General features: G+C 38.0%; 1 protein-coding gene across 1 annotated transcript in view; it reads left to right on the top strand.

Moving 5' to 3' along the window:
• FMN2 (formin 2) overlaps positions 1 to 25596 on the top strand; it is a 396703-nt gene that overhangs the window by 343627 nt on the left and 27480 nt on the right. The window contains 1 exon segment of the mRNA XM_040451785.1: positions 21593 to 21742. Coding sequence (XP_040307719.1) covers positions 21593 to 21742 — 150 coding nt within the window.

A 25596-nucleotide genomic window follows, 5' to 3' on the forward strand; every position in this document is an offset into this window, starting at 1 on the left:
GGCTGAAGTCGGACGCTTAACCGACTTCAGCCAGGTCACGATCTCGCGGTCCGTGAGTTCGAGCCCCGCGTCAGGCTCTGGGCTGATGGCTCAGAGCCTGGAGCCTGTTTCCGATTCTGTGTCTCCCTCTCTCTCTGCCCCTCCCCCGTTCGTGCTCTGTCTCTCTCTGTCCCAAAAATAAAAATAAAACGTTGAAAAAAAAAAAGAATTACTATTTTATTAAACAAATAATTATATCTACTGAATCTTTCTTCTTACAACTGTTTCCCCTCTTCTGGGTTAACTTTTCTTCTTCCTGAAGAACGTAGTTCTTTCAGTGAAGGTATCATGAGGACTTCTTTGTCCCAGGAGGTGTAGAGAAGTATGTTTTTAAATTTCCAAATGTAAGGGATTTTTGAAGTTGTCTTTTTTTTTCCTGCCATAATTACATAAAGATTACATAAAAGAAGACTGCCTCCTTGAGAGTAAATCTTTGAATTTTTTGAGACTAGCTTTATGGCCCAGAGGATCAATATGTACAGAAATACCAGCTGAATTTGAACATGGTATTTTAGGATTAAACACAGTACTCCATATTCGCTTATCATTTTAAACTGAGTCAAAAATTGTTTAAACATTCAATTATTTTACTAGATTTTGTTTCTGTTTCAGTTACTGACAGTGGATAGTAAAGACTTTCATGGTAGATATATCCATTTCTTCTTATAGCTCTGATATGCTTGCTGGGTGTATTATTTTGCATGTGTTTTTGTTTTCTACATACAAATTTGAAGTTGCTTTTTATTATTCTGATAAATTAAATCTTGTTTTCAATGCTATGGTTTTTTTCTGGTAATGTTTTTTGCCTAAATTTGTATTTTGTCTGACCTTAATATAAGTATACATCAGCTCTGTTGGTTAGCATTTATTTGTGATGATACTTCCACAGTTTACTCTCAACCTTTCTATATCCTTATGGACAAAGAATCCAATTTACGTATTATTTCTACTGCCCTAGTGTAGTCATCCCATTTGTGTGCTCAGGGAGAGTGGGTGATTGAACTTTATACTTTAGCCAGGATTCTATTATTACCTGGCCCTGTGAGCTCCTGCACTGGTGGAGGTGGCCATGGTGAAGCTGTGGGTGTCTGCTCAGATCCTGTGTCTCATAATCTTCAAAATGTTTGCGTATTTCCCTTTATCCAATGTACAGCCAGCTGAGTGATGGCTGCAGGTTCCTTTGGGGAAGGACTAAGGGAATCATTACAGTATATACTTGCCACAGTGTTTCAGGGTTCTTCCTCACAGGGTTCATTCATCCCTTTGGGCTCTGGATCCAAAATTGGGTCAATTCTAGCAACTGAGCAAGGGATCTTGACTTTTTATTGCAGCCACTACCCCTATCCTCCCAGTCCTTTTTTCCTGTCCTTTTCTTTGTTGTAGATGTCAAGCAGTGCCCTTGTTTTTCCCCTGAGGATTCCATGATCTATTAACCATCTCCACCCTCCATGCAGGTCAAGATTCCTTATCTGCATCTTGCCTTGCCTGTTACCATGGTAATTATGGTCCCCAGGCTTCTGGACATTGAGCCTGACCATTTGGCCTCTGTTCCTTCAGGGGTCCATTATCTCCATGAATTTTAATGGGTTCAAGGTGTGACCCCATTCTCCTGTCTTTCCCAACCTACAAGAGAAGAGCCCCATCTGAACTGTTCAGTGATGCCAGTGCTCCTGTTACTAGTGCCTTGTCCTCCCATGGAAACATCCTTCGCTCACTTTTTTTTGACTCATGCAGTATATATGGACATGCCCACTGCTCTCAGCCTCTTTATTCTTTTCTCTGCCTTTTGCCAGGGCAGCTCACCAAGTCTGCTTGTCTCTGCATTGGCCATCACTCACCCTAGGCCTAGAAGAACCACTGCCTGATTCCTGCCACTACATGAAAGCTTTCTTACAGTTTCTTGATTATATAATCTCTTTTTTCTCTTCTCAGGTCTAGCACTTCTCTAGCTGGGTTGTGCTGGGATGTCACCTTAATTATTATACTAGCAGCCAAGGGAGGAGCTAAGGCAGCTTCTGAGGCACCATTTTATTTTATTTTATTTTATTTATTTTTTGCTTTTGCAGTGTCTTCTAGCATAGGGAAGTGCTAGGGAAGAGTGGGATACTTCTTCAAACTTTAAAGAGTTTTAAGGATCTGTAGAGGTAACCGTCAGATGTCTCCATCCCTTGTTTTAGGATGCAGGTTTTCCCAGCCAGGGCTCTGACTTTAGCTTAGCAGACCTGGTTTCTCTGAGTACTGAAATGTCTCTGGAGCTCTGCAACTCTAATTCTTAGGTCTTCTTTCTGTTGCTTGGCTGTGTCTATCATTTCATTGCAGGAGAAAATGGCCTCTTTCTAAGCTACCCAGCAGGCTGTCTAGCAGTCTTTAACTGCTTATTAATGCCCTCTTTCTTTCCTTATCCCTCTGTAGGGTGTCCATCCAACTTTTTTTTTTTTTTAATTCAACTTAGTTGACGTACAGTGTAGTCATGCTTCAGGAGTAGCACCCAGTGATTCATCTCTTACATGTGACACCTAGTACTCATCCCAAAAAGTGCCCTCCTTACTGCCCATCACCTATTTAACCCATCCTTCCACCCACCTCCCCTACAGCAACCCTGTGTTTGTTCTCTGTATTTGAGTCTCTTATCATTTGCCTCCCTCTCTGTTTTTATCTCACTTAACAGTAGTCAGCCACCTTCTGTGTGCTATTGTTCTCACCATATAATCATCATATAATCAATAGCTTGAATCATCACACCTGTGAAGACACTCCCACACCAGGGCATTTTCTTAGGCTAACTGTGGCAATAATCTTTGCAACTCATGGCCTTCACTGCATCAGGATCTGCCTGTGCCCCACTATACCACTCAGGACAGTGGCATGGTGAGTGAACCTATCCCAGAACCTCATCTCACTGCTTGTTTTCTCAGGCAATTTGTAGCCCTACTTATGTTATTTCAGGTTCTCTAATAACCTGAATCAGGTACTAAGACGAGATTTATTGGGAAAACTAGGAAGGGAGCCAGAAGAACGGATGTAGGTCCAACCCTCATGGAGGAGAGGGAAGGAAGAAAACATGGACCAGAAAAGTCCGAGGCTGCAGTGCAGTTACAAGAAAGTTTTGGCAAAGCCAATAGAGTTCTTCAGCCAGTTGCCCTTTAGAGGAGTCTTGTATCCTAGGATTGCACCTGCATCAATATCTCTGTCCTGCCTACTCACTAGCTGGGGGCAACTGTTGGACCTCTCTGCAAGTAAAGCGATTGCCTTGAGAGCATGCATCTGAGGGCCCTGGGTCATTTTCATTCTCTGTAGTTGGATATCGGGGAGATTTGAAAAATGTAGACTTAGGGCAGCCATAGAAACAATACATTTTATTTCTCTTATTTTCAATGATTTCCTTTAAGTTAAAAAATATTAATTTGTTTAATATTGTTACTTCTTTTCAAAATAGCATAACAACCTTCAAATTATTTCTTTTCTTACCACCATCTCACAAGTTGTTGATCAATTATTTTAGGTCTTGTGTGTGTGTGTGTGTGTGTGCGTGTGTGTGTGTATACAATGTGACATCTGTGCTAAGGTTCTTTGTTTTTTGGATTTTTTGGTCATGTATATGTTCAATTGTTCCTGCACCATTTGTTAAAAAGACTAGATTTTCTCCACTGAGTTGACTTTGTTTCTTTGTAAAAAATCTGTCGACTATATTTATGTGAGTCTACTTCTGGGTGCTTTGTTCTATTTCATTGATATATGTGCCCACTCTTTGACTGAAACCAGGCTGTCTTGGTTACAGTAGCTTTATAGTAAGTTCCTGAAATTGGAGAGTATGGGGGTCTTCAACTTTTTTTCCTTCAAAATATAATATATATATTATACATACATAATATATATATATATTTAATTCAAAGTTTAATTGTTTAGTGCTGTTGGCATTGGAAATAATAGGAAAGCAATTGAGTTTTGCATATATTGACCTATATCCTTCAACTGTGCTATACTTGTTTATTTCATGAAGTTATTTTGTAGATTCTTTGGCATTTTCTACATAGATATATGCATCTGGAAATAAAGAGAGCTTTATATCTTCTTCCACTATCTGTATACCTTTTATTTCCTTTTCTTGTCTTATTGCATTAGCTAGGACTTCCAGTACAATGTTAAATAGGAGTGATAGGACATCCTTGCTCTATTCCCAAACTTAAGAAGGGATTAGTCTTTGGCATCTGGGTGGCTCAGTCATTAAGCATCTGACTTTGGCTCATGTCGTGATCTCATGTTATTATTATTACTACATCAGGTGAGTTTGAGCCCCATTTTGGGTGAACATGAGCCCCACTTCAGGTGAGTCCCACTTCTCTCTCTCTCCCTCTCTCTCTCTCTCTCTCTTTCTGCCCCTCACTCACTTCTGCCCTCTCTCTCTCAGAAAAAAAAAAAGGCATTAGTCTTTTCACATTAAGTATGATGTTAGCTGTAGAGTGTGTTTGTAGATGTTCAGTATCAATTTGAGGAAGTTCTTTATTCCTAGTTTTCTGAGAATTTTATTACAAATGATGTTAGATATTTTTCAAATGCTTTCTCTACATCATTTTATATCATATGATTTTTTTAAACTTGTTGATGTGATAGATTACATGATTTGATTTGAATCTTGAGCACACTTGGCATAATTGGGATAAATTTTACTTGGTCATGGTGTATACTTCTTATTCGTGTTGAACTCTATTTGATAATATTGTATTGAGGAGTTTTGCATCTGTTCAAGAGATATTGGCCTATATTTTTGTTTCTTGTGATGGCTGCTTCTTGTTTTTGGTATTAGATTAATGCTGGCTTCATAGAATGAGTTAGCAATTGGTTCTTCTGCTTCTGCTTTCTGGAAGATACTGCAGAAAATTGCTATCCTTTTTTTTTTCTTTAAATGTTTGATAGAATTTACCAGGGAAGCCACCTGGACCTGGTGGTTCCTTTTTTAAAAGGTTATTAAATATTGATTTAATTTCTTTAGTAGATATATATGCCTTCAGATTATCTATTTCTCCTTATGAGAGTTTTGGTAGTTTGTGTCTTTCAAAGAACTGATCCATTTTATTTAAGGTATCAAATTTGTGGGCATAGAATTGCTCATAATATTCCTTTAAATGTACATAGGATTGGTAGTGATAACTCTTTTTTCATAGTTTTTATTTACTAATTTGTGTCTTTTCCTTTGCCTGGGTAGAAGTTAATCAATTTCATTGATCTTTTTTAAAAAAGAAAAAAAAATTTAAAACAACAACTTTTGGATTTATTTTCTTTATTGTTTTCTTGATTTCAAGTTCATTGATTTCTGTTCTGATTTTTATTATTTCTTTTCTTTTGCTTGCTTTGGGCTTAAATTACACTTTCTCCTATAGTTTTCTAAGGTGGAATCTTATGTCATCGATCTTCGAACTTTCTTTTTTTCTTTTTTTTTTTAAACCAAAAGTCAGATGCTTTAAAAAAATTTTTTTAATGTTTATTTTTGAGAGACAGAGATAGAGCACGAGTGGAGGATGGGCAGAGAGAGAGAGAGAGAGAGAGAGAGAGAGAGAGAGGAAGACATAGAATCTGAAGCAGGCTCCAGGCTCTGAGCTGTCTGCACAGAGGTCGATGCAGGGCTCCAACCCAGAAACCGTAAGATCATGACCTGACCCGAAGTTGGACTCTTAACCATCTGAGCCACCCAGGCACCCCAAACTTTCTTCTTTTCTAATACGAACGTGTAGTGCTATAAATTTTCATTTTACTGTCTATTTTAACTGCATCCCATAAATTTTGGTATGTTGTATTATCAGTTCAAAACATTTTCCAATTTCCCTTGAAACATTCTCTTTAATCTATGAATTATTTAGAAGTAATCTGAAGATTTCCCTGTTATCATTCAGTTACTGACTTCTAATTTAATTTCCTTGTGGTCAGAGCACATACTTGGTATGATTTCAATTTCTGTTTCTCCTTTTCTTAACCGTCAATAATTATGAGACAACATAGGAGTTTTATATAAATTAAAACTGATGTCCGTATATCAATATCCTGATGACAGGAGGCTAATGCCAGAGTGGGGTAACCACCTTTACCTGTCCCTCTTTACTCATCTATGCAGTTTATCTCCCTTCGTTCAAAAGAAACTTTGCAGTAGCTCCTGCCAAGAGAAATCCTCTCACTTTTATGGTACTAATGTTAACTTCTTAGCTTTGACAAATGTATTGTGATTGTAGAAGAAGTTAATTTTAGAAGAGGCTGGGGCAAGGCTATATGGGGAGTCTGTATATTATCTTTTCAACTTTCTATAAATCTAAAGTTAATGTAAAGTAAGGTGACGAATGAAATAGGTGATCCAAAGCTCCCATAATTGAGTTTCATGAAGGCAAAATGGAAATATTCTATTTTATTCCATTTGCATAGGCCACTGTAAGGAGTAAAAGAAAGGCTCTGTTAACACCTTCTCAGTTTCAAATGAAGGTAAGCAAGATAGTAGTGGATATTTAAGGACATGATGATAAAAATGGCTAAAAGTCATAGGTTTTTATTGGGGACCAGTGAGAGAAGAAACATGGAAGGGCAGTCTCTGGAACCCGATTTCAAAATGAGTGAGGACACAGAATTAGATTATAAAGCAACTATGCATAAGTAATGGTGTCTCTCAAGGAGTCTGCGTGGCTAAGAGGAATATTTTTGAATGGAAAAATCTGTATGTACTTTCAGAATCAGGAGAAAAAGCTGATCATAATAAGAGAGATATTAAATGCTGGAAATAGGAAACAATGGAGTGGATACCTTCCTAGAGGTAATACTTGCAGGTAGGATAAAAACCATGCAGGGAAAGAACTTTGTCTTTTTAAGAAATGTTTATTCATTTTGGGGCGCCTGGGTGGCGCCATCGGTTAAGCGTCCGACTTCAGCCAGGGCACGATCTCGCAGTCCGGGAGTTCGAGCCCCGCGTCGGGCTCTGGGCTGATGGCTCAGAGCCTGGAGCCTGTTTCCGATTCTGCGTCTCCCTCTCTCTCTGCCCCTCCCCCGTTCATGCTGTCTCTCTCTGTCCCAAAAATAAATAAATGTTGAAAAAAAGAAAAAAAATTTAAAAAAAATGTGTATTCATTTCTAAGAGAGAGAGGGAGAGACAGAGAGAACAGAGAAAGAGATAGAGTGCAAGTGGGGAAGGGGTAGAGAGAGAGACACACACAGAATCTGAAGCAGGCTCCAGGCTCTGAGGTGTCAACACAGATCCTGATGCGGGGCTCTAACCCACGCACCGTAAGATCAGGACCTGGGCCAAAGTCTGGAGCTTCACCAACTGAGCCACCCAGGCACCCCAAGAACTTAGTCTTGATTGAGAGGTGCTGAAGCCTACCCACCTCCAAGTTTTAGAAATGAAAATGCAATGATATATATAGAGAGAAATTTAGAGTGGTGAAAATGTATGTGAATTAGTAAGGTGAGATTTTCATGAAAGCTAGAATTCAGGACATAGTAAGAATAAGGATAAATTTAGGAAGAAATCTACAGTGTGTGTATAAGCTACAGGAGGTAAGAGAAAAAGCATTTCCCTCACATTGTTGATCATAGTTATTATCTGGTTCCTAGTTTTAAAGACTCCCTGGTTGCTTGATCTTTGGGATCAGAGTGACTTTGGGACTTACCATCGTCCTCTCAGTGCCAATCAGTGCCTGAAAATGTGTCACTTGGATTTTTAATCTTTTCTTCCATGTTTTGTATGAGCTTATACTTGTTCTTGTGTTGAATTACCTTTTTTTCTAGAGCAGTTGGCTGTTTTGAGAACACAATCACCCTGAAGGTGGAAATACCACAGTTGTTCATTTTAAGAGAAAAGAAATACCAGTTTGTCCTCTTACCATTCCGAATTCCTCTGACTTTCTATTGCCTGGAGCCAAATCATTGGCCTGAGAGTATTCTTTGTGCTTTTTAGAAGGGATGGAAGACCCCTCAAAGGCCTTTTAATGATGAAGGAAGGGAATTTATTCTTCCTTATTGGGGTAATAAAATTTGTTACACTTCATGTAAGTTCCTATGGGGGTGGAGGAAGGAGGTGGAAGTGAAGAGGACAATTTGGATTCCAAAAACTGCAGTTACTTGTGGAAGGTTTTAACTGAAAATAGATCTTTCTCTTGAGATTTTAGTTTGTTCTGGAGAATAATGTTACAAAATCCAACATTGCACAATAAAAAGGCAAAAGCAAGAGAAGATTTATGATGATGATCCTTGGCAGTTCATTTAAACTGGTATGCTCTCTTGGCCTCGTATTTAATACTGAGATGCTTTATGTTCTTGATTCTGCCTATATGAACTAAATTAAGTCATAAATGTGCAATTCTTATTCTGTGTATAAAATGTCATTTAGCATGTGACCTTTTAGCTATGCTCCAAAAGGACAACGGTATTGAGAGAAGAAAGAAGGGATGGCCACAGAGGAAACAGAGAGGAAGGCACCCCAGGACCACTCAGATGGGGCCAGAACTAAATTGCTGACTCACTGAAAAGGCTGCTCTGATCATAGAGTGTGCAAAAGAAACGACCTCATCAGACCCTTCACTTCCACCCACAAATACAAACATAGAGATATCTCAAAATAGCCTGAACTGCCACGTTGGCAATTGAGCCAGGGAGGGAGGACTTTGGTCCCAAAGCTTCTTGGCATTAACATTAGAGAGAGAGGAAATTAATAAATGACCTGTTCCTTTCTGCACAGAGCTTAGAGATGCAACAGAACATAAGAACAAGTCAGACCTGAGTTGTGGTATTAGCTTGACTGATAACTACAGCTACATTGGGTGGTAGGAAGAAGAGGAAGTTGAATTAAATGGCTTTGCTACTTTCAGCAGACCTGTCTTCTTAGCTGTGGACTGTGATATGTCTGTTAACTAGGTGCCAGGAAGATGTGTGCCTGTGTGCATGCATCTGTGTGTGTGTGTGTGTGTGTGTGTGTGTGTGTATACATGTACATGAAATATATGTCATGAAATATGAAGCGGTCACATGAAATAGACTCAAGAATAAAGGGCAAAATCCCTTATTGTTCATCTCTTATATGGTGCCAGGGTAAAAGGATATGTTTTTCTTTCCACATAAATGAAGTGAGAGGAATTCTCTTGCCAGGAGGTACTGCAAACTTTTCCTAAGCCAAATGAGATAAATTGCGTAGATGAGTAGGGAAGAATGGGTAACGTGGCCACCCCACTGAGCACTGGCCTGTTGTCCCGTAGGAGACTGACATAATGACGTTAGTCTTAATTTATAAGTTGGTCCTGTGCTGTCTCATAATTATGTGAGAGTATAGGAAAGAAAGGAATTGTTCACCTTGACTTTTCTGTATGAGGAACAAGTGCCAGGTCTTTTTATACTTTGTGAACATACCAGGGAGGCTAAAGAAGAAGCTTGACCAGTGATAATAGAACCATTACTTATGGATCTTACTGTGCACCTGGTAACTCCATAGGCATGTTGCCTACTTGATCTCATTCATCCTCATAAGGATCTGATTAGGTAAGAAGCACTGCCATTCATTCTCATATTACAAACGAGGTGGCAGAGCTTAGAGGAGTTAATTAAGTCAGCAAAGGTCCAAGTTGGGTGGAGCCAGAACTAAATCTTGGTCCTTCCAATTCAAAGCCTTTGTTTTTTAATGTCAGGCTATAAAAGGCCCAACAGATTTTTGTCTACTACTAAGTTTCTAAAAATCGGAGGGTTTTTGTTGTTGTTGTTGTTGTTGTTGTTTTACCTAGAACTGTCTAGCCCAGTTAGCAGAGAATCATTCTTTAAGCAAATATTGACCAAACAATTGCTATGTGCTAGACACTGTTCAGATACTAGGGATAAAGCAATGAACATAAAAGATAAAAATGTCCCTCATAGAGGATAAATTCTAGAGGAGGAAGACCACTGATGGCAGGGAGTGCCATAGAAAAAGATAAAGCAAAAAAAAAAAAAAAAAGGGGGGCACCTGGGTGGCTCAGTCGGTTAAGCGTCCGACTTCGGCTCAGGTCACGATCTCACAGTCTGTGAGTTCGAGCCCCGCGTCGGGCTCTGGGCTGACGGCTCAGAGCCTAGAGCCTGCTTCGGATTCTGTGTCTCCCCCTCTCTCTGACCCTCCCCCGTTCATGCTCTGTCTCTCTCTGTCTCAAAAATAAATAAACATTAAAAAAAAAAAAGAAAAAGATAAAGTAGATATGTTAAGGGAGTCCAGTGTTCCTATTTTTCTTTGGTGAAATGTACAGTCTCATTTGAGGAGGTAAGGTTTGAGCAAAGATCTTAAAGAGATGAGAGGCAGCCATGTGGATATTGATTAAAGAGCATTACAAGCAGATGAGAAAGTGCAGAATTGGAATGCCACAGCCTATGAGGCCAGGTTGATGGGAGCAAGCAGCCAGTGGACACAAATGATGCAGTATTATTATGTTAATTGGAGTGGAAAGTCTCTCTGACATCAGTCAGTAAGAATACTGATGACTCTGAAAATCAACCTATCTTTAGATTACTCATCCTGGACTGCTCTTGTGGATGCGTCTTTTTTTCTGCAACTGGGATCATTTCTGAAACACCCAGCCACATACCAAAAAGTCCTCTCTTCTCTTGTTTTAGACATGCTTTCAGGTTGTTGAAGAATAAATATTTGAACATTTCCTAAACATTATCACAGAAGAGTTTATCCTTCTTGAAGCATGTATTTGATAGAGCGGCTGTTCAGAGTGATTGAATTCTGAGAGCATCAGTAAATGTCCAGGAGCCTATAAACCTGAGGCATAACATAGTGAATTGCTTTGTTCAGTACTTTGACTTGTTTATTTGTTAACCCAACAGAAATATTCCTCAAGGAAGGAATTGAATAGAGATTGCATTTTGCTTTAATATCTTTGCTCTGCCATTTGTGGTATCTGGCACAAAGTTACTACCTGTTCACTGATGAATTAAAGGAAAGCCATAGTGCCCTTTTCTAGGACTTCAACAGAGTAGGTGCCACTAAAATTGTTGGGCTTAAATTCAAGGTTTTATATAGTGCTTGAGTTGCAATTTCAAGAATTCGCTTGAGTAAATTCTGTTCAGAGATGGGAAATAACTGATAGCAATAACAGACTATATTATCTTTAAATATTTCATTTGCACAAAACATGCGTCTCCATATAGATCATAACTTGTGGCAAGAAAATGCTATTTTAGGATAATTACTAGCACCTCTTTTGGTTGTAATAAAAACCAAGTTTTGAGACATTCTTTATGTGCACAGTTCCCAAATGGACAACTGCCTTAAAAACAGATGAGAAGTTTGAAAGAATATAATTCTTATTTGGTGGCGTGGCCCATTTTCAAATAAGGAAATCAAAGCTGTTTTATCTGTGGAACATAACTCATAGTCAAAAACAATATCCACTCGAGGTCTTTCAAGCAGTGTTCTAGTCTTTTAAAAATATTTCTAGAATGCCATTTTAGAAGGCGATTATAGCCATTAATTCTTTCTATTAGCCCTGTGTGTGCATTTGTAATTTTTAAAAATCCTCATTATTGAAAATTTAAAACGTGCAAAAGTAATGAATGTACACTGACCCACCGTGTAGTTATCACCCAACTACAGCAATTACCAATTTGGTTTCATCTAGACCCCTGTACCAACTTGCCCCTCCCATAGTATTTCTGAAGCAAATCCTCAACAGATGTAATGTTATCTGTGAACACTTGAGTAGGTATCTCTAAAAGATCCACTTTAAAACACACAATTACTGTTACCCCTAAAAATAATAACAAGAAGAATTCCTAATGTCACAAAATACTCGTCTCTTTTCAAAAGTCTAGTGAGTTCATATGTATTATAAATGTTTGTAATTTGTTACAGTTTGTTTGAAACAGGGTAGAAAGAAGTTTAAACCATTATAATTAGACAATACCTTTTAAGTATTTATAATACACTTTTCCCCTTGAAATTTATTTATTGAGGAAACTAGATCATCTTTTCTTATCTTAATTCTAGCTATAACAGCAAAATACCATATAGTGGATGGCTTAAACAATAAACATTTATTTCTCACAGTTCTGGAAGCTGTAATGTCCAAGATCAAGGTGACAGCAGACTTGGTGTCTGGTGAGGGCTCTCTTCCTGGCTTGTAGACAGCTGTCACCTTGTTGTGTCCTCACATGGCAGAGACTGGGGGTGGGATTAGCTGTGCTCTGGCTTCTTCTTCTTCTTCTTCTTATAAGAGCACTAATCTCATCATAGGGGCTATACTCTCAATACCTCATCTAAACCTAATTATCTCCAAAAGGTTCCATCTCCAAATACCATTACATTGAGAATTTGGTCTTTAGCATATGAAAATTTTGGACACATTCAGTCCATAGAAGTTCTATAGTGTTTCTCCAAATTAACTGATTTTATCCTACTAATGCAGGTAATCAAGATCCTCTGCCCCATATTTCTTGCAGATTAGTAAATAGCTCTAGACACTTGGTCACTTTTAGGTCTGAATATTTTGGCAGAATTGTTTTGCAAGTTGTGGGGTGTTCTACCAAATGGAAGTACTTGACTGTCTTTTCTTGTGATATACCAGCCTTTGATAATCAATGTCTTGGTACATTAATTTATAAGGAACTGTAAAATTGTGACATGTTGTCATTTTTCTCAGTTATAAAAGAAAATGTTTCCCTCATTTGGCATAGAGCTATTCAGTGGTATGGTTCATTGAGGAAATGTGTTATATTGCCTTACTTTCCAGTTTTCAAAATAATAACTGGTTCTCTAGCATCTTCTAACAGTAAGGAAATATATTTTGAAAGTATTAAGTATTATGATGAGTTCATTGAATCAAATGCATTTTTGGTATTTCAGTCCTTTGCAGTTATTATTCTTACTAATATACAAAATGTTCCATCTTTAAGTTCACTTCTGAGTTATTTTGGTATGAGCTTTCTTACTGTCTTCTTTGATAGGACATTCCAGGTTCATTTTGTACATTTTCCCCAGTGCTGGACTGAGCTATTTCTTCAAGCAGAACTGGGTCCGTTATTTAGAATAGTCTTTGGAGATCACAGATCTGGGTGCTAGTATAGTTGGTATTGAATTAGTACTGTGACTAGACCTGTTAGTAGGCAGAGCTGGAATTAGAGCACATTGCTAGTTCATACCAACACTTCCAGTTCAAATTCAGGGCAGTGTTCTTAACTGTAAGATTTAACATCGTGTGTCTTTTTCCATGTTGAGAAACCTGATCTGCCAATCCTTACATCAGTGTCTCTTCTGTATCTTGACTTCCTGAATCTCATTTTCTTGTAGATTCTTCGATAATTTGTCATTAGAACAATTTTTCTTCCATTTGTTCAAACTGAAAATAGTCCTCCTGCACCCTTTGTAAACAAAAGTTAGTTTGGTTGGGTATAAAATATTTGGTTCACTCTTTTTGTCTTTAGTATCTTAAATATTATTCCACTGTCTCTGACATAGGATATTGTCTAAATATATGGTGATAGTTAAGTTTTTTTTTCCTTTGTTAGGGACTTGTTTTTTTTTTGTTTTTTGTTTTTGTTTTGTTTTGTTTTGTTTTTTTTTGCATGATGACCAAAGGATTATTTTTATTTTTTCTTATTTTTTAAATATAATACTTTTATTACTAGAATATGTCTCAGAGTTGACTATTGGCATGCCCTTTTAACATGTAGCACCAAATACTTTTATTTATTCCTAAAAAGTGTTCTTGAGCCATATTTTTATTTATTTATTTTTTTTTCCAACGTTTTTATTTATTTTTGGGACAGAGAGAGACAGAGCATGGATGGGGGAGGGGCAGAGAGAGAGGGAGACACAGAATCAGAAACAGGCTCCAGGCTCTGAGCCATCAGCCCAGAGCCCGACGCGGGGCTCGAACTCATGGAGCACGAGATCGTGACCTGGCTGAAGTCGGACGCTTAACCGACTGCGCCACCCAGGCGCCCCTCTTGAGTCATATTTTTAAGTATGTATTCCATGCCATTGCTTTGGTTATCTTTTGTAGAGGCTTTTATAATACACTTATGGGGCTGTCTTGTCTTTTATATTTGTAACTTTCTCTTTTTTTTCTTCATTTCTCTTTGTTCTTAAATTTTTATTTCTTTTTAAAAACATTTTTATGTTTTATTTTTATATTTGAGAGAGAGAGACAGAGAATGAGCAGGGGAGGTGCAAAGAGAGAGAGAGAGAGACAGAATCCTAAGCAGGCTCCAGACTCCAAGCTCTTAGCACAGAGCCCAACGTGGGACTCGAACTCATGAGCAGTGAGATCATGACCTGAGCTGAAGTCAGATGCCAAACTGACTGAGCCACCCAAGCACCCCCATATTTCTTTCATTTTATCTTTATTTCTATTAACAAATGATGTATTGATCTTATTAACTCTTGTTACTTCTGGTCCAGTCTTCATGTGTGAAATATTTAAAACTTCATGGTTCTTTACTAAATCCTACCATCTCATTTCTGAGTCTTTCTACTTTGAATTATGTTTATTATAGCTTCTATCATTTTATTAATTTCATTTAGCATATCTTGAAATATTAGCCAATAATTTTTATCTGTTTATAAGCCTGTCTCTGGCATGTTCCCACTGGTCTGCAGAGCCATTATTTTATCCCTGGTTTGTTTTTTTCTTTTAATAGCTATTAAATAGGGGCACCTGGGTGGTGCAGTCAGTTAAGCATCTACTCTTAATCTCGGCTTGGTTTGTGAGTTTGAGCCCTACATCAGGTTCCGCACTAATGGTGTGGAGCCTGCTTGGGATTCTGTCTGTCCTTCTCTCTGCCCCTCCCCTGTTCTCATTTTCTCTCTCTCTCTCTCTCTCTCTCTCTCTCTCTCTTCCTTTCTCTCTCTCTCTCTCAAAATAAGTAAATAAACTTAAAATAAAAAAAAAAACTACTAAACATAGATTTAATCACAGTCTCCTTTCAGTTCCTTCTTTCCCACTCTCCTTCTTTCTCTCTTTTTTTTGTTTTTCTAACTTGCTTTCTTTGTTAATTGAGGCATAATTTATACAATAAAACAAGTTCAATGAGTAATTACCATTCAAACATGATTTAAAACAGCTCTGTTGCCTCAATCTGTTAACCTCACACCTCTGTGAAGAGACAATCATTATTTTTACTTCTATCAACATAGATTAATTTTGTATATACATAGATTTCATTTAAATGGAATCATATAGGGGCGCCTGAGTGTCTCAGTCGGTTAGGCATCCGACTTCAGCTCAGGTCACGATCTCACAGTCCGTGAGTTCGAGCCCCGCGTCAGGCTCTGGGCTGATGGCTCAGAGCCTGGAGACGGCTTCCGATTCTGTGTCTCCCTCTCTCTCTGCCCCTCCCCCGTTCATGCTCTGTCTCTCTCTGTCCCAAAAATAAATAAACGTTAAAAAAAAATTAACAAAAAATAAAAAAAATAAATGGAATCATATAGCATATATAATTTTGAGTATGATGTCAGCTAGACGCTTTTCACAGATGTCATTTATCTAATTGTGTAAGCCTTACTTCTTATCTTGCAGAGAATTTTTCCTCTTTTGTAATAATGAATTAGTTGAGTTTTTTCAGAATCTTTTTCTTTATTTATTGAAATAATCATTTGGCTTTTCTTCTTTACTCTGCTAATGTGACAGGTTACAGTGATTGCTTAATATGTTTTTGGTTTTTGGTATTAACATCAGAGTAATGGTGGCTTCATAAAATGAGTTGACAAGTGTGCCCTCATTCTCTGTTTTCTGAAAGAGTTAGTGTTAAATTGGCATTATTTCTTCATTAAATGTTTGTTAATGCACCTGTGAAACAATTTGGACTGCAAGTATTTGGAAAGGGGTATTTTCTATTATGAGTTTATAAAAAATTATTTATTAAAACTTCATTAAAATTGAAAGTAATTTCAATTTTTAATAGAGTTTGGCATAAAATTATTGATAATATCTCATATTATGCTTTTAGGGCCTGTATGGTCTATGATGATAACACCACTTGCATCTGTGGGACTGGTGATTTGTGTTTTCTCTGTTTTTCTTTATCAACTTTGGTAGGGGGTTATCAATTTTGTTAAACTTTTCAGTAATTCAGCTCATGGTCTTGTTAATTTTCTGTAATGTTGCTTTTCTATTTCTTTGTTTTGTGTTCTTATTATTTCCATTCTTCTGTCTAGTCAAGTTTAATTTGATTCTCTTTAACTTCTTGAGGTAGATGCCTACATTATTCATTTTATACCTTTATTTTTCTAACTATAAGTACTTTTTCTAATTATGGATATTTTAAACTTCCAAATTTCTAAGCACTGCTTTATCTGCTCCCAAATATATATTTGATATCTATGTTTTCAATTTTAGTCAGTTTGAAATATTTTCTAATTTCTTTTGTGATTGTGTATGTGTGTGTGTGTGTCTGTATGTGTGATTACTTTTTTGACCCATGGGTTATTTATAGCAGTTTAGTTAACTTCCAGAATGAAGATTTCCTAGATATACCATTTAAAAAAATTTTTTTTAACGTTTTTTAATTTTATTTTTGAGACAGAGAGAGACAGAGCATGAACGGGGGAGGGTCAGAGAGAGGGAGACACAGAATCTGAAACAGGCTCCAGGCTCTGAGCTGTCAGCACAGAGCCCGACGCAGGGCTCGAACTCACGGACCGCGAGATCGTGACCTGAACCGAAGTCGGATGCTTAACCGACCGAGCCACCCAGGCGCCCCTAGATATACCATTTTAAATTTTTCATAATTTAAAGCCACTATGGTCAGAGAACATATTCTGGATAATTTCAGTCCTTTGAAATTTATTGAGACTTCTTTTATGGTCCAGTATCTGATCTGTGTTGGTGAAGGTTTTCATATGCTCTCATATATTCTAATTGTTGATTACAGTGTTCTGTAAAAGTGAATGAGGTCAATTTGTGGATAATATTCACAACTTATATATCCTTTAGTGATTTTTTTTCTAGTTGTGTCCATTACTGAGAAAAGATGTTAAACAATTATGATAAAGGTTTTACCTCTTTTCCCTTTTTGTTTTGTGGGTTTTCCTTCATGTATTTTGAAACTCTTCTTAGATGCATACATATTTTGGATTGTTACGTCTTTCTGAAAATGGGATGTTTTTATCATTATGAAATCATGCTGTAATAATATTGTCTTGAAGTCTCTTTCTCTGATAATAAAACCACATCAACATGGCTATGCTTAGTGTTTGAGTGGCATACTTTTTTCTGCCCCAATATTTTTCTCCTCATTTTTATATGAAATTATTTTTACTGAACTTCTAGGATGAAGAGATGAATGAGGATAGCTTTAGTAGTTTCACTGTTCTAGAGATTTCTCTTTTGTTGCTTGTGCACAATGGCAAAAAAGAATAAAACAAAAATATTGCCTGCAAAATTTCCCCTCTAATGTATCTGCATTTTCTATGTTCTTTGTCCCTGTGTTTATCCTGCACAATTTGCATCTACTGCCAGCATTTTCTATCAATGCAGAGCTTTGCCATAAGAGGGAGTTTCTCTTGGTTAGTACTAAGACTTCATGTATTGCAGACTGTTCCCATCCTTTGCAGTACTTACGCTAGATCTTTTCTCCTCTTCCATGAGTTAAAATGCGTAAAACCCCTTCCAATTTCAGCTGCAATCCTCAGATTGGCCCTTAACACTTTTTAAGAGTGCCTGTTTGTGATTCAGGGGTTCTTCTGTTTTTAGGGGTCCCTCTATTATTTTCCTCTGCCTCCTCCTATACAGATGATGTTATGAATTGGGTTTTGTGTTGTCAGTGGTTTGTCCCACCTGTTTGCATTTAATTTTTTTTAATGTTTATTTATTTTTGAGAGAGAGAGAGAGAGAGAGAGAGAGAGAGAGAGAGAGAGAGAGACAGAGAGAGCTGGGGAGGGGCAGAGAAAGAGAGAGACACAGAATCTGAAGCAGGCTCCAGACTCTGAGCTGTCAGTACAGAGCCCTACGCTGGGCTCAAACCCACGAACCACGAGATCATGGCCTGAGCTGAAGTCGGAGGTGTAATCAACTGAACCACCCAGATGCCCCCCACCTGTTTGCATTTTGAAGTTTGTGGTGATATTGGACACAGTGTTTTTGCAGATATTTTCCTATTAGCTTTGATTTTTAATATCTCAGTTGCTTTCTCTGTTTTTATGTGAGGATTCAGAGAAATTGCAAAACAATTCTGCTGGAGCTATGTTTTCAGAACTCTGTGGCTACCTCAATTGTATTGCAGAGCAGTATATTTGTACCATGTTTGTAGTAAAAGAAGTGTAGTACTGATCTTTTCCAGAAAGGGCTATTTAAGAATCCTGATTACAGGGCTCTTGATTTTTGGTGACCTCTGAAGTCGTCTTTTACTATGATTGCTATATTCTCTTAGTGTGATAACTACAGTTCTGTTCACTACTGGCTCCTAGCGTGTCACAGTTATTTCGAGAGAGCCTCACAGAGCAGCCAGTAGTGATGAAGGTCCCAGATAAAATGCCCACATTCTTTTGTGTTCCTGTATTACTGTATGGTGGATGGGTCCTTCCTGGATTCAGATTTAGGGGGGAAAAAAAAGGATAATTTAGAAAGAATACAATCTATCCCTTCGACCCATCAACCAAATGGGTATCTTTCATGTTATTTAAGTTTGGATTAGCTGAATGCCACCTAATATAGACGGGATTATATAACCAAAAATACCTCTGGTATACTCTGATCACTTGTAGAAATTTTTGCCTATCATCTGTGTGGTTGGTTTTGAAAAGTGCTTATGCTTTATTCTAGGATGTGGGGTTGTTGAATAGAGTTGGGACAGCATTTGTGGTCCTGAGGTAATTCTTTACTCTCTGTGTCATACTTAGGTGACACTTGTCTTTCACTGTGGCCACTTCCAAAGAAATGACTAAGTACATAGGTTGTCATCATTGGCAATCATTCTGTTCAGCAATTTCACACTGGACTTTAATTCAATAGTAAGATACTAATATGTCCCACAAATTTATTAAGTTTTGTGTATAGAATGTTTTTAGTGAAAAATGCTTGCTCCTTATAAAGTTAATACATATATTTCTATTTTAGTTTATAACTTGCAAGTACTTTTCATTTAATCTTTATGATATATAGAAAAGCAGACATACCCTCCACTTTACAGATGAAGAAACTAAAAGCTCAAAACTGAAATTCAAAAATTGTTATCTTCTTAAAGCTATGTAGGGGCGCCTGGGTGGCGCAGTCGGTTAGGCGTCCGACTTCAACCAGGTCACGATCTCGCGGTCCGGGAGTTCGAGCCCCGCGTCAGGCTCTGGGCTGATGGCTCAGAGCCTGGAGCCTGTTTCCGATTCTGTGTCTCCCTCTCTCTCTGCCCCTCCCCTGTTCATGCTCTGTCTCTCTCTGTCCCAAAAATAAATAAACGTTGAAAAAAAAAAAAAAAGCTATGTAGGCAATTTAGGACAAAGCCAAGGGAAAATTATTCAATGATTAGAGTAATTATTACTAGTATCGCAAACCTCTCTGCATGCCAATAATTCAAAAATAGCAGGGAACATGATCACATAAGATTTTATTAATAAATCAACCTGAACTCAATTAATACAGTTTAGAGAAAATATTTGGTAAATATATATTTATATTTCTTAATATTTAATATAGAATATATGTAATGTAAAATAATATGCAATACAAAATAAGTTTTTTCTGTGTTAAAACATTTAACAAACACTTTGGAAATTAATGTTCTCTGGAATTAAATTGCTTATGACATTCACGATTTTATAGGTGAAAAAGCTGAGTCAGATGATGTGAAATGGTTTGCTCGTATAGATAGTCAAGATTCAATATCCTATGTCTTCCTATTCTTAATCCTATATTCTTTCCTTTATACCATGCTGCCTCATGATAGAACTTTCAAAATGTTGTAAGTGGCTGAACAGATGAACCAACGATTAAAACTTAGATATGTCTGCCCAAGTAGACTGGCTTGGTCTGTAATAAATTTTTACAAAGCATAAATACTGAGAAATGATGGAAAAGAATAAGTGGATAGTCAAGGATTTGAGACCTGATTTCTGCCATTTAGGTCATAAATAGTCTTTAGGCATATAAGGAGAATTACCAGGTTTCCCGGGAGGGAAGTATGTATATATGGTATCGGTTTTAATAAAATATGACCCAGATATGTCTTAGACTGCTCTTGCTCCCTGCTGTCGCTCTCCTTGCAGTCTTCATGCCATCAATACCCCCTGTGGAGGTATCCTGATGTCATTACCATAGCTCACAGCAGCCAGATTCTCAGATACAATATCCCCGTCACAGCCTGACTCTTTCTCAGAATTGACTTTCTTTCCTGTGTCATTTTTCCTACGAGGCTAACTAGGAAGAATAGAGACCACTATAAGGCGAGTTTAAAACCAATACAGACTAGCCCTCTGGTAACTCTTAAGGTGGCTGAGAATTCTTGATTTTGTGTGTGATGCTCAGTCTCCTTTGTCTTCTGAGCAGATTCACCTTGCGCATCTCATTTTATTAATGCTCATCTCAATGAGATATTTTTCGTATTTTTTTTCAGGATAGGGATTTGAAATCAGCTATATGACAAACTGAATACATACCCAGATGTGTGTTAATGTAGATACGTGTGTACGCATACTCTTAAACAATACAATATGGTAAGCTCAAGTTGCCTTAGAAAATTTTACTTCATAGTAAATCACACTTGGTCTTTGTGTATCAGCATTAATGCTTGCCCACTACCAAAGTGGGGGAAGAAAGGGAAGAGGGGCAAAGGTTATTGGAATGTCACTTCTTTTTGCAGCAACTCTGGCCATACTCTGACCAGCTGCCCACGTCTCTTCTCTATGACATTATCAGTTTTATTGGCCTGGGTCCTTTTCAGGGCATTTTTTTATGGGAACAGAAGACTTTGGGGAGTTCTAAATCTACCGTTTATTAGTTGTATGTTCTCTGTCAATCAGGCCTTTTGAAACTCTTCTGAGCTTCATGTAGCTGTAGTTTTAAGCACCACCTTCTGAAGAGTGGCACTGTCAGTCTACTGTCACAGTACTGGCTGCCATATTGGTATCCACTCAGTGAGACTGCCATGATCTGATGGAACACTTGTCACCATTTTCTGGAACTCACTTTCTTCTTTCCCTGGCAGTGTAGGAAGCCAAAATGTATGTAGTGATATTAAATACATATAGAATACATATTAGTTTGGGGAAAAATGGCTGATATCTCATTTTTTTAGAGTGTTGGAAAAAAATTATAGACCCACTATTTTCAGTAGGTCCCAGCTCGAGTACAGGGTTTATTTCTGAAATATGTCAGGCACTTGGTGATTAACTTTGAAAATGGAATTGGACCAGTCATAGTTATCAGTATAGGGAGGATTCTTATCAGCTGCTACCGTCTGTATCCAAAACTCTAACATGAAGCCATAGGAGACTACTGTTGATGCTTCCAAATTTTGAGTTCTCATGGTAATAATAACTGCACATGAATGAAATCAACATTTGGATGGAGAAAGAATATCCCATATTGGAAAGTAATCATAGCTTTTATGCTTGTGTGTGTGTGTGCTCTGACAGCTTTTTGGAGACTACAGCCTATTTCTTCATGAAACCAAAAATTGGAGAGAAGGAAGTGTCCCCAAATGTTTTCTTCAGTATCTGGCATGAATTCAGCTCTGACTTTAAAGACTTTTGGAAGAAAGAGAACAAACTCATTCTACAAGAAAGGTAGGTTTTTTTCATTTGCACAATGGCATTTTAAAACTGGTATTTTATTAGGTGTGACACCACTGGGGTTGCCAAGTTTTATAGCCTGAATGAAAAATTAGATGGCCTTCAACCTGGAATATCAAGTCTAACAGGGTGCTGAGATTTGGCAAAATTTGGAGTTTGAGTAAGAAGGGTTGGCGTAGAGGCTATGATGCTACAGAGAATAGCTGAGGAGATGGTTTGCCAGGACCACTGTCTGGTAAAACAACTTCTCTGATGAGGAAACCACACACAAGCAGATCATGTAAGTGGAGTGGAACAACCTTGCTGAGATGACAAACCTACTCACCTCAAAAGGCCAATAGCAAAGACTACAAAGGTAAGATGACTCATTTTCCTTTTGTTTTTGCTCAATTCATGACATATTGTTGAAATTTCACCATTTGCATTAAAATTTCTGCCCAATGTCACCAAGAAACAGATGATCAATATTTTTAAAACATCTTTCAAGATTCTTGTAGAATTATACTACATTTCCTAAAGTAAATGTTTTCAGGAATGAAGGGAAATTTCTTAAGTACATAAAATAAAGTCTCTGTCACTAATTATGATATTCCATAGAGGCATATTGAATATTAATTCAGGAGGAAAGCTAGCCCTCCCAGGACAGCAGCCCTAAATAGCTGGGTCTAGTGGGAGAATGGAAAAAAAACATAATCAGCCCTGTAAACCAAATCCTAATACTGAATTAGTATATTTTCCAGTATCCTTTCACTAACAATGACTTTGCTTTAGATCTTCAGGAAACTTATATCCTAAGGGACTTTGTTCATCATACCACAAAATTCCACAATTTCTGCTTCCTGTCCTCCTTACATACAAAACCATGATTATCTACCTAGTTTTCGTATATAAGTAGATTCTGATATATCCTTAAGTCAGTTGAAATTAATTGCTGGCATTTATTGAGCACATAGACTATGCTATGAATGCCAACTCATATGCATCACTTAGATGCCATAGCCTTATCATAGAAGAAAGTAGACCTCAGTGAATAGTAGATGGAAAAAGAGAGTGGTTTGAACAGAAGTAAAACACTTTAAACATCCACTCTAAAGATAATGAGAGTATTCTACTTCAAAGTCCATCATTATGGGTTAACATAAAAGATGCAATTTAGTCAAAAGTCCATACAGGTGAGATAGATAGGAGAGGTAATTCCTAAACTACAAGCCCATTTAAACCATCATTCATTCCCTTCAGACTTAGTTATATATTATCTTTTCAGAAAAAAATTACTAAGCAAAGCCTGTCAGTTTGGAAAATTGTAAAGAGGAATCTTCTTTTGACCTTGGCACATTACCTACAACTCCCCTCCAGGTCCCTCACTGGTTCGCCACAGGCCTCTTTTCATCTCTAATGTCAACTTGTTCCCCTGGAAAAGGGCCGACACCTCAGTCACATGAGTGTACAAATCAAACAGATGAGTATTTCGCCGTGTATAGCCATTTGTTTGATGGCTGGGGCTGGACTCCTTAATGAGGGTGGAAATGATGAGAGGTAGGTGTCAATGAGACAGGATGGATGGAGCTATAGTTTTGGAGTAGGTGTTCTGATAGCATATCAAAGAAATAAGTAAATCTCAGAAGGCTGGCAGGGTCCTATGGTGCTACTTTTAGGGATCCTGAGACAAGAAGGTAGGTACCCACTCTCATTGTAGCTTGCCTTTACTCTGCATGCCTCTACAGGAGCTGGTGAGATGCTGTCTCCGAGGAACTGTTGAGACTGACTAATTCAGTTGCACAATTTCCCAGTGATACTCGGTCTCATCTAGCCTGTGCTCTATGAGGTAGAGCTGTGTCTCTAGGGATCACTGTTGATACCAATCCACTGTTCTGTGATATTGTGTGCATTTAACATGACCCAAACTAGCTTTTCTTCGCTAGGTATCTCATAAACGAACCAGATGCTTCTTTTGTCCTTCATCCTGTGCTTGTCATGCCCTAGGACTCTACTGTGGCCTTTTTTTTTTTTTTTTTACTCTTCATTTATTTACAGAGAGACAGAGAGAAAGGGAGAGAATGTGCTCCAATGAGTAGGGGAGGGGCAGAGAGAGAGGGCGAGAGAGCAAGCTCCATACTATCAGCACAGAGCTGGACATAGGGCTCAGTCTCATGAACTGTGAGATCCTTGACCTGAGCTGAAACCAAGAGTCAGACGCTCAACTGACTGAGCCACCCAGGTGCCCCTATACCATGGCTTTTTTACCCAACCCTTGATGATTTTGCTTTCTGATGCAACATTTGGTGACTTTGCTCACCACTTGATGACAGTGTTGTGAATTGGCAGATTATAACTGCTCTTCACTGCAGACTTCTCATTTTTTCAAAATAATTTGCTTTTAATAGAAGGTTAAGGAATATGAGGCTAGTGAGTGAGTGCTTCTTTGCCCTTTAACTTCCGAAATATATTATCCTACCCGGCAAATGCTGTTGTTTTGATAAGGAAGACCATTGGTCTGACTCACTTGTAGAAAATGTGTCTCTTTCATTAGTATAGGACCAGTGACACAATTTCCAGGAAACAGTACAAAATGAAAATGTGGGGCCCCTTGTTATAAAAGTTATTTAAAAATTTCAAGACAGCAAAGCATTGAACCAAGCACAGAGCACTTCCAAAAGTGCACAAACAACACCCATGAAGCCAGCCTTGTCCTGGGGTAAGCCTTGTATCATATTTTCTGTAGATAAATAGAAGGATATTTTAGGAATGCTTCATACCCTCAGACATTGATAGGAAACGGGATGTGGTCAATTAAGGGTGTTACACTGCTGGTTCAGTCTGTGTCATTCAGAGTAGAACTTCACATAGCACGACAGAGGCTTAAAATGGAGTGTTGTTTTCTAACCTGATTGTTCCTCCTTGGTACCCTGTATTTATTACCTGCATATTTTATTCAGTCAATTTCATACATTGATAATGCCTAATGATGTGTCTGTTTTTATTTTATACCGTAACTATTGTGGTATTTGCATTTTAGTCTTTATTTACCAAAGAGATGTTTTGTGTCTTCATTTTTGATGTAGCTCTCACTGTCACTAAGCCACAATGCCTTTTCCCACTTATGGTCTCCATAAATATTTGCCGATTTGACTTGTTGCATCATTGTATTTGACACAGACACAGGAAGAGGAATTTGCTTATGAAGTAATGAACATGCTTTCTTACATAGCGTAAGTTTATCATTATAAGTAGAAAAAAAATCTCAAAAAACCTTAAACAAAAGGAGAAACTTTGTTTAGACAGTCAAACCACAGAAGGGCAGGGATGGAACTTGTATGTAGATTTCTGAATACAGAAATTTTAACTGCAGTCTGGGGGGGTTAGCCAGGTATGTCTGTGTTTCTCCCTCACTATCTGTCTTCTTAAATATCCTCTTTCCTCTTCTTCCTCCTCCTCCTTCCTTATCGTCTCTCTGTTTCTCTCTTTCTCTCATGCTCTCCCCTTCTCATTCCCCTGCCACCACTCTCTGTGGTTTAGTCTAGTTTCCAAGCAAGGCTGTTTATTTAAGGGTGGTCCCATGACCATAGGTCATAGGCATGACTCACATTCTCACAACCCAGTAGGTGAGAGCACTCTCCAGCATCTAGAATAATTCCAAGGAAGAACTCCAGATGAGCTGTGCCCAACTCTGGATCAGGCGTGGGGTACCATAGTTAGTAAAATAGTTCACAGACCCGGTTGTACAGGCAGAGAGGAGGGGTGCCATGATTGACAGTTTCCTTCACCGCAGTCACTGGAGTTAGAGAAGAACAGTTTCCAAAAAATTAAATATACTACCCCAAATTTATTAAGCCTTTAAAAACAATCTG

Source organism: Herpailurus yagouaroundi, unplaced genomic scaffold (assembly GCF_014898765.1).
Source record: "Herpailurus yagouaroundi ecotype Mexico unplaced genomic scaffold, PumYag 205, whole genome shotgun sequence".
NCBI classification, from domain to species: Eukaryota; Metazoa; Chordata; class Mammalia; order Carnivora; family Felidae; genus Herpailurus; species Herpailurus yagouaroundi.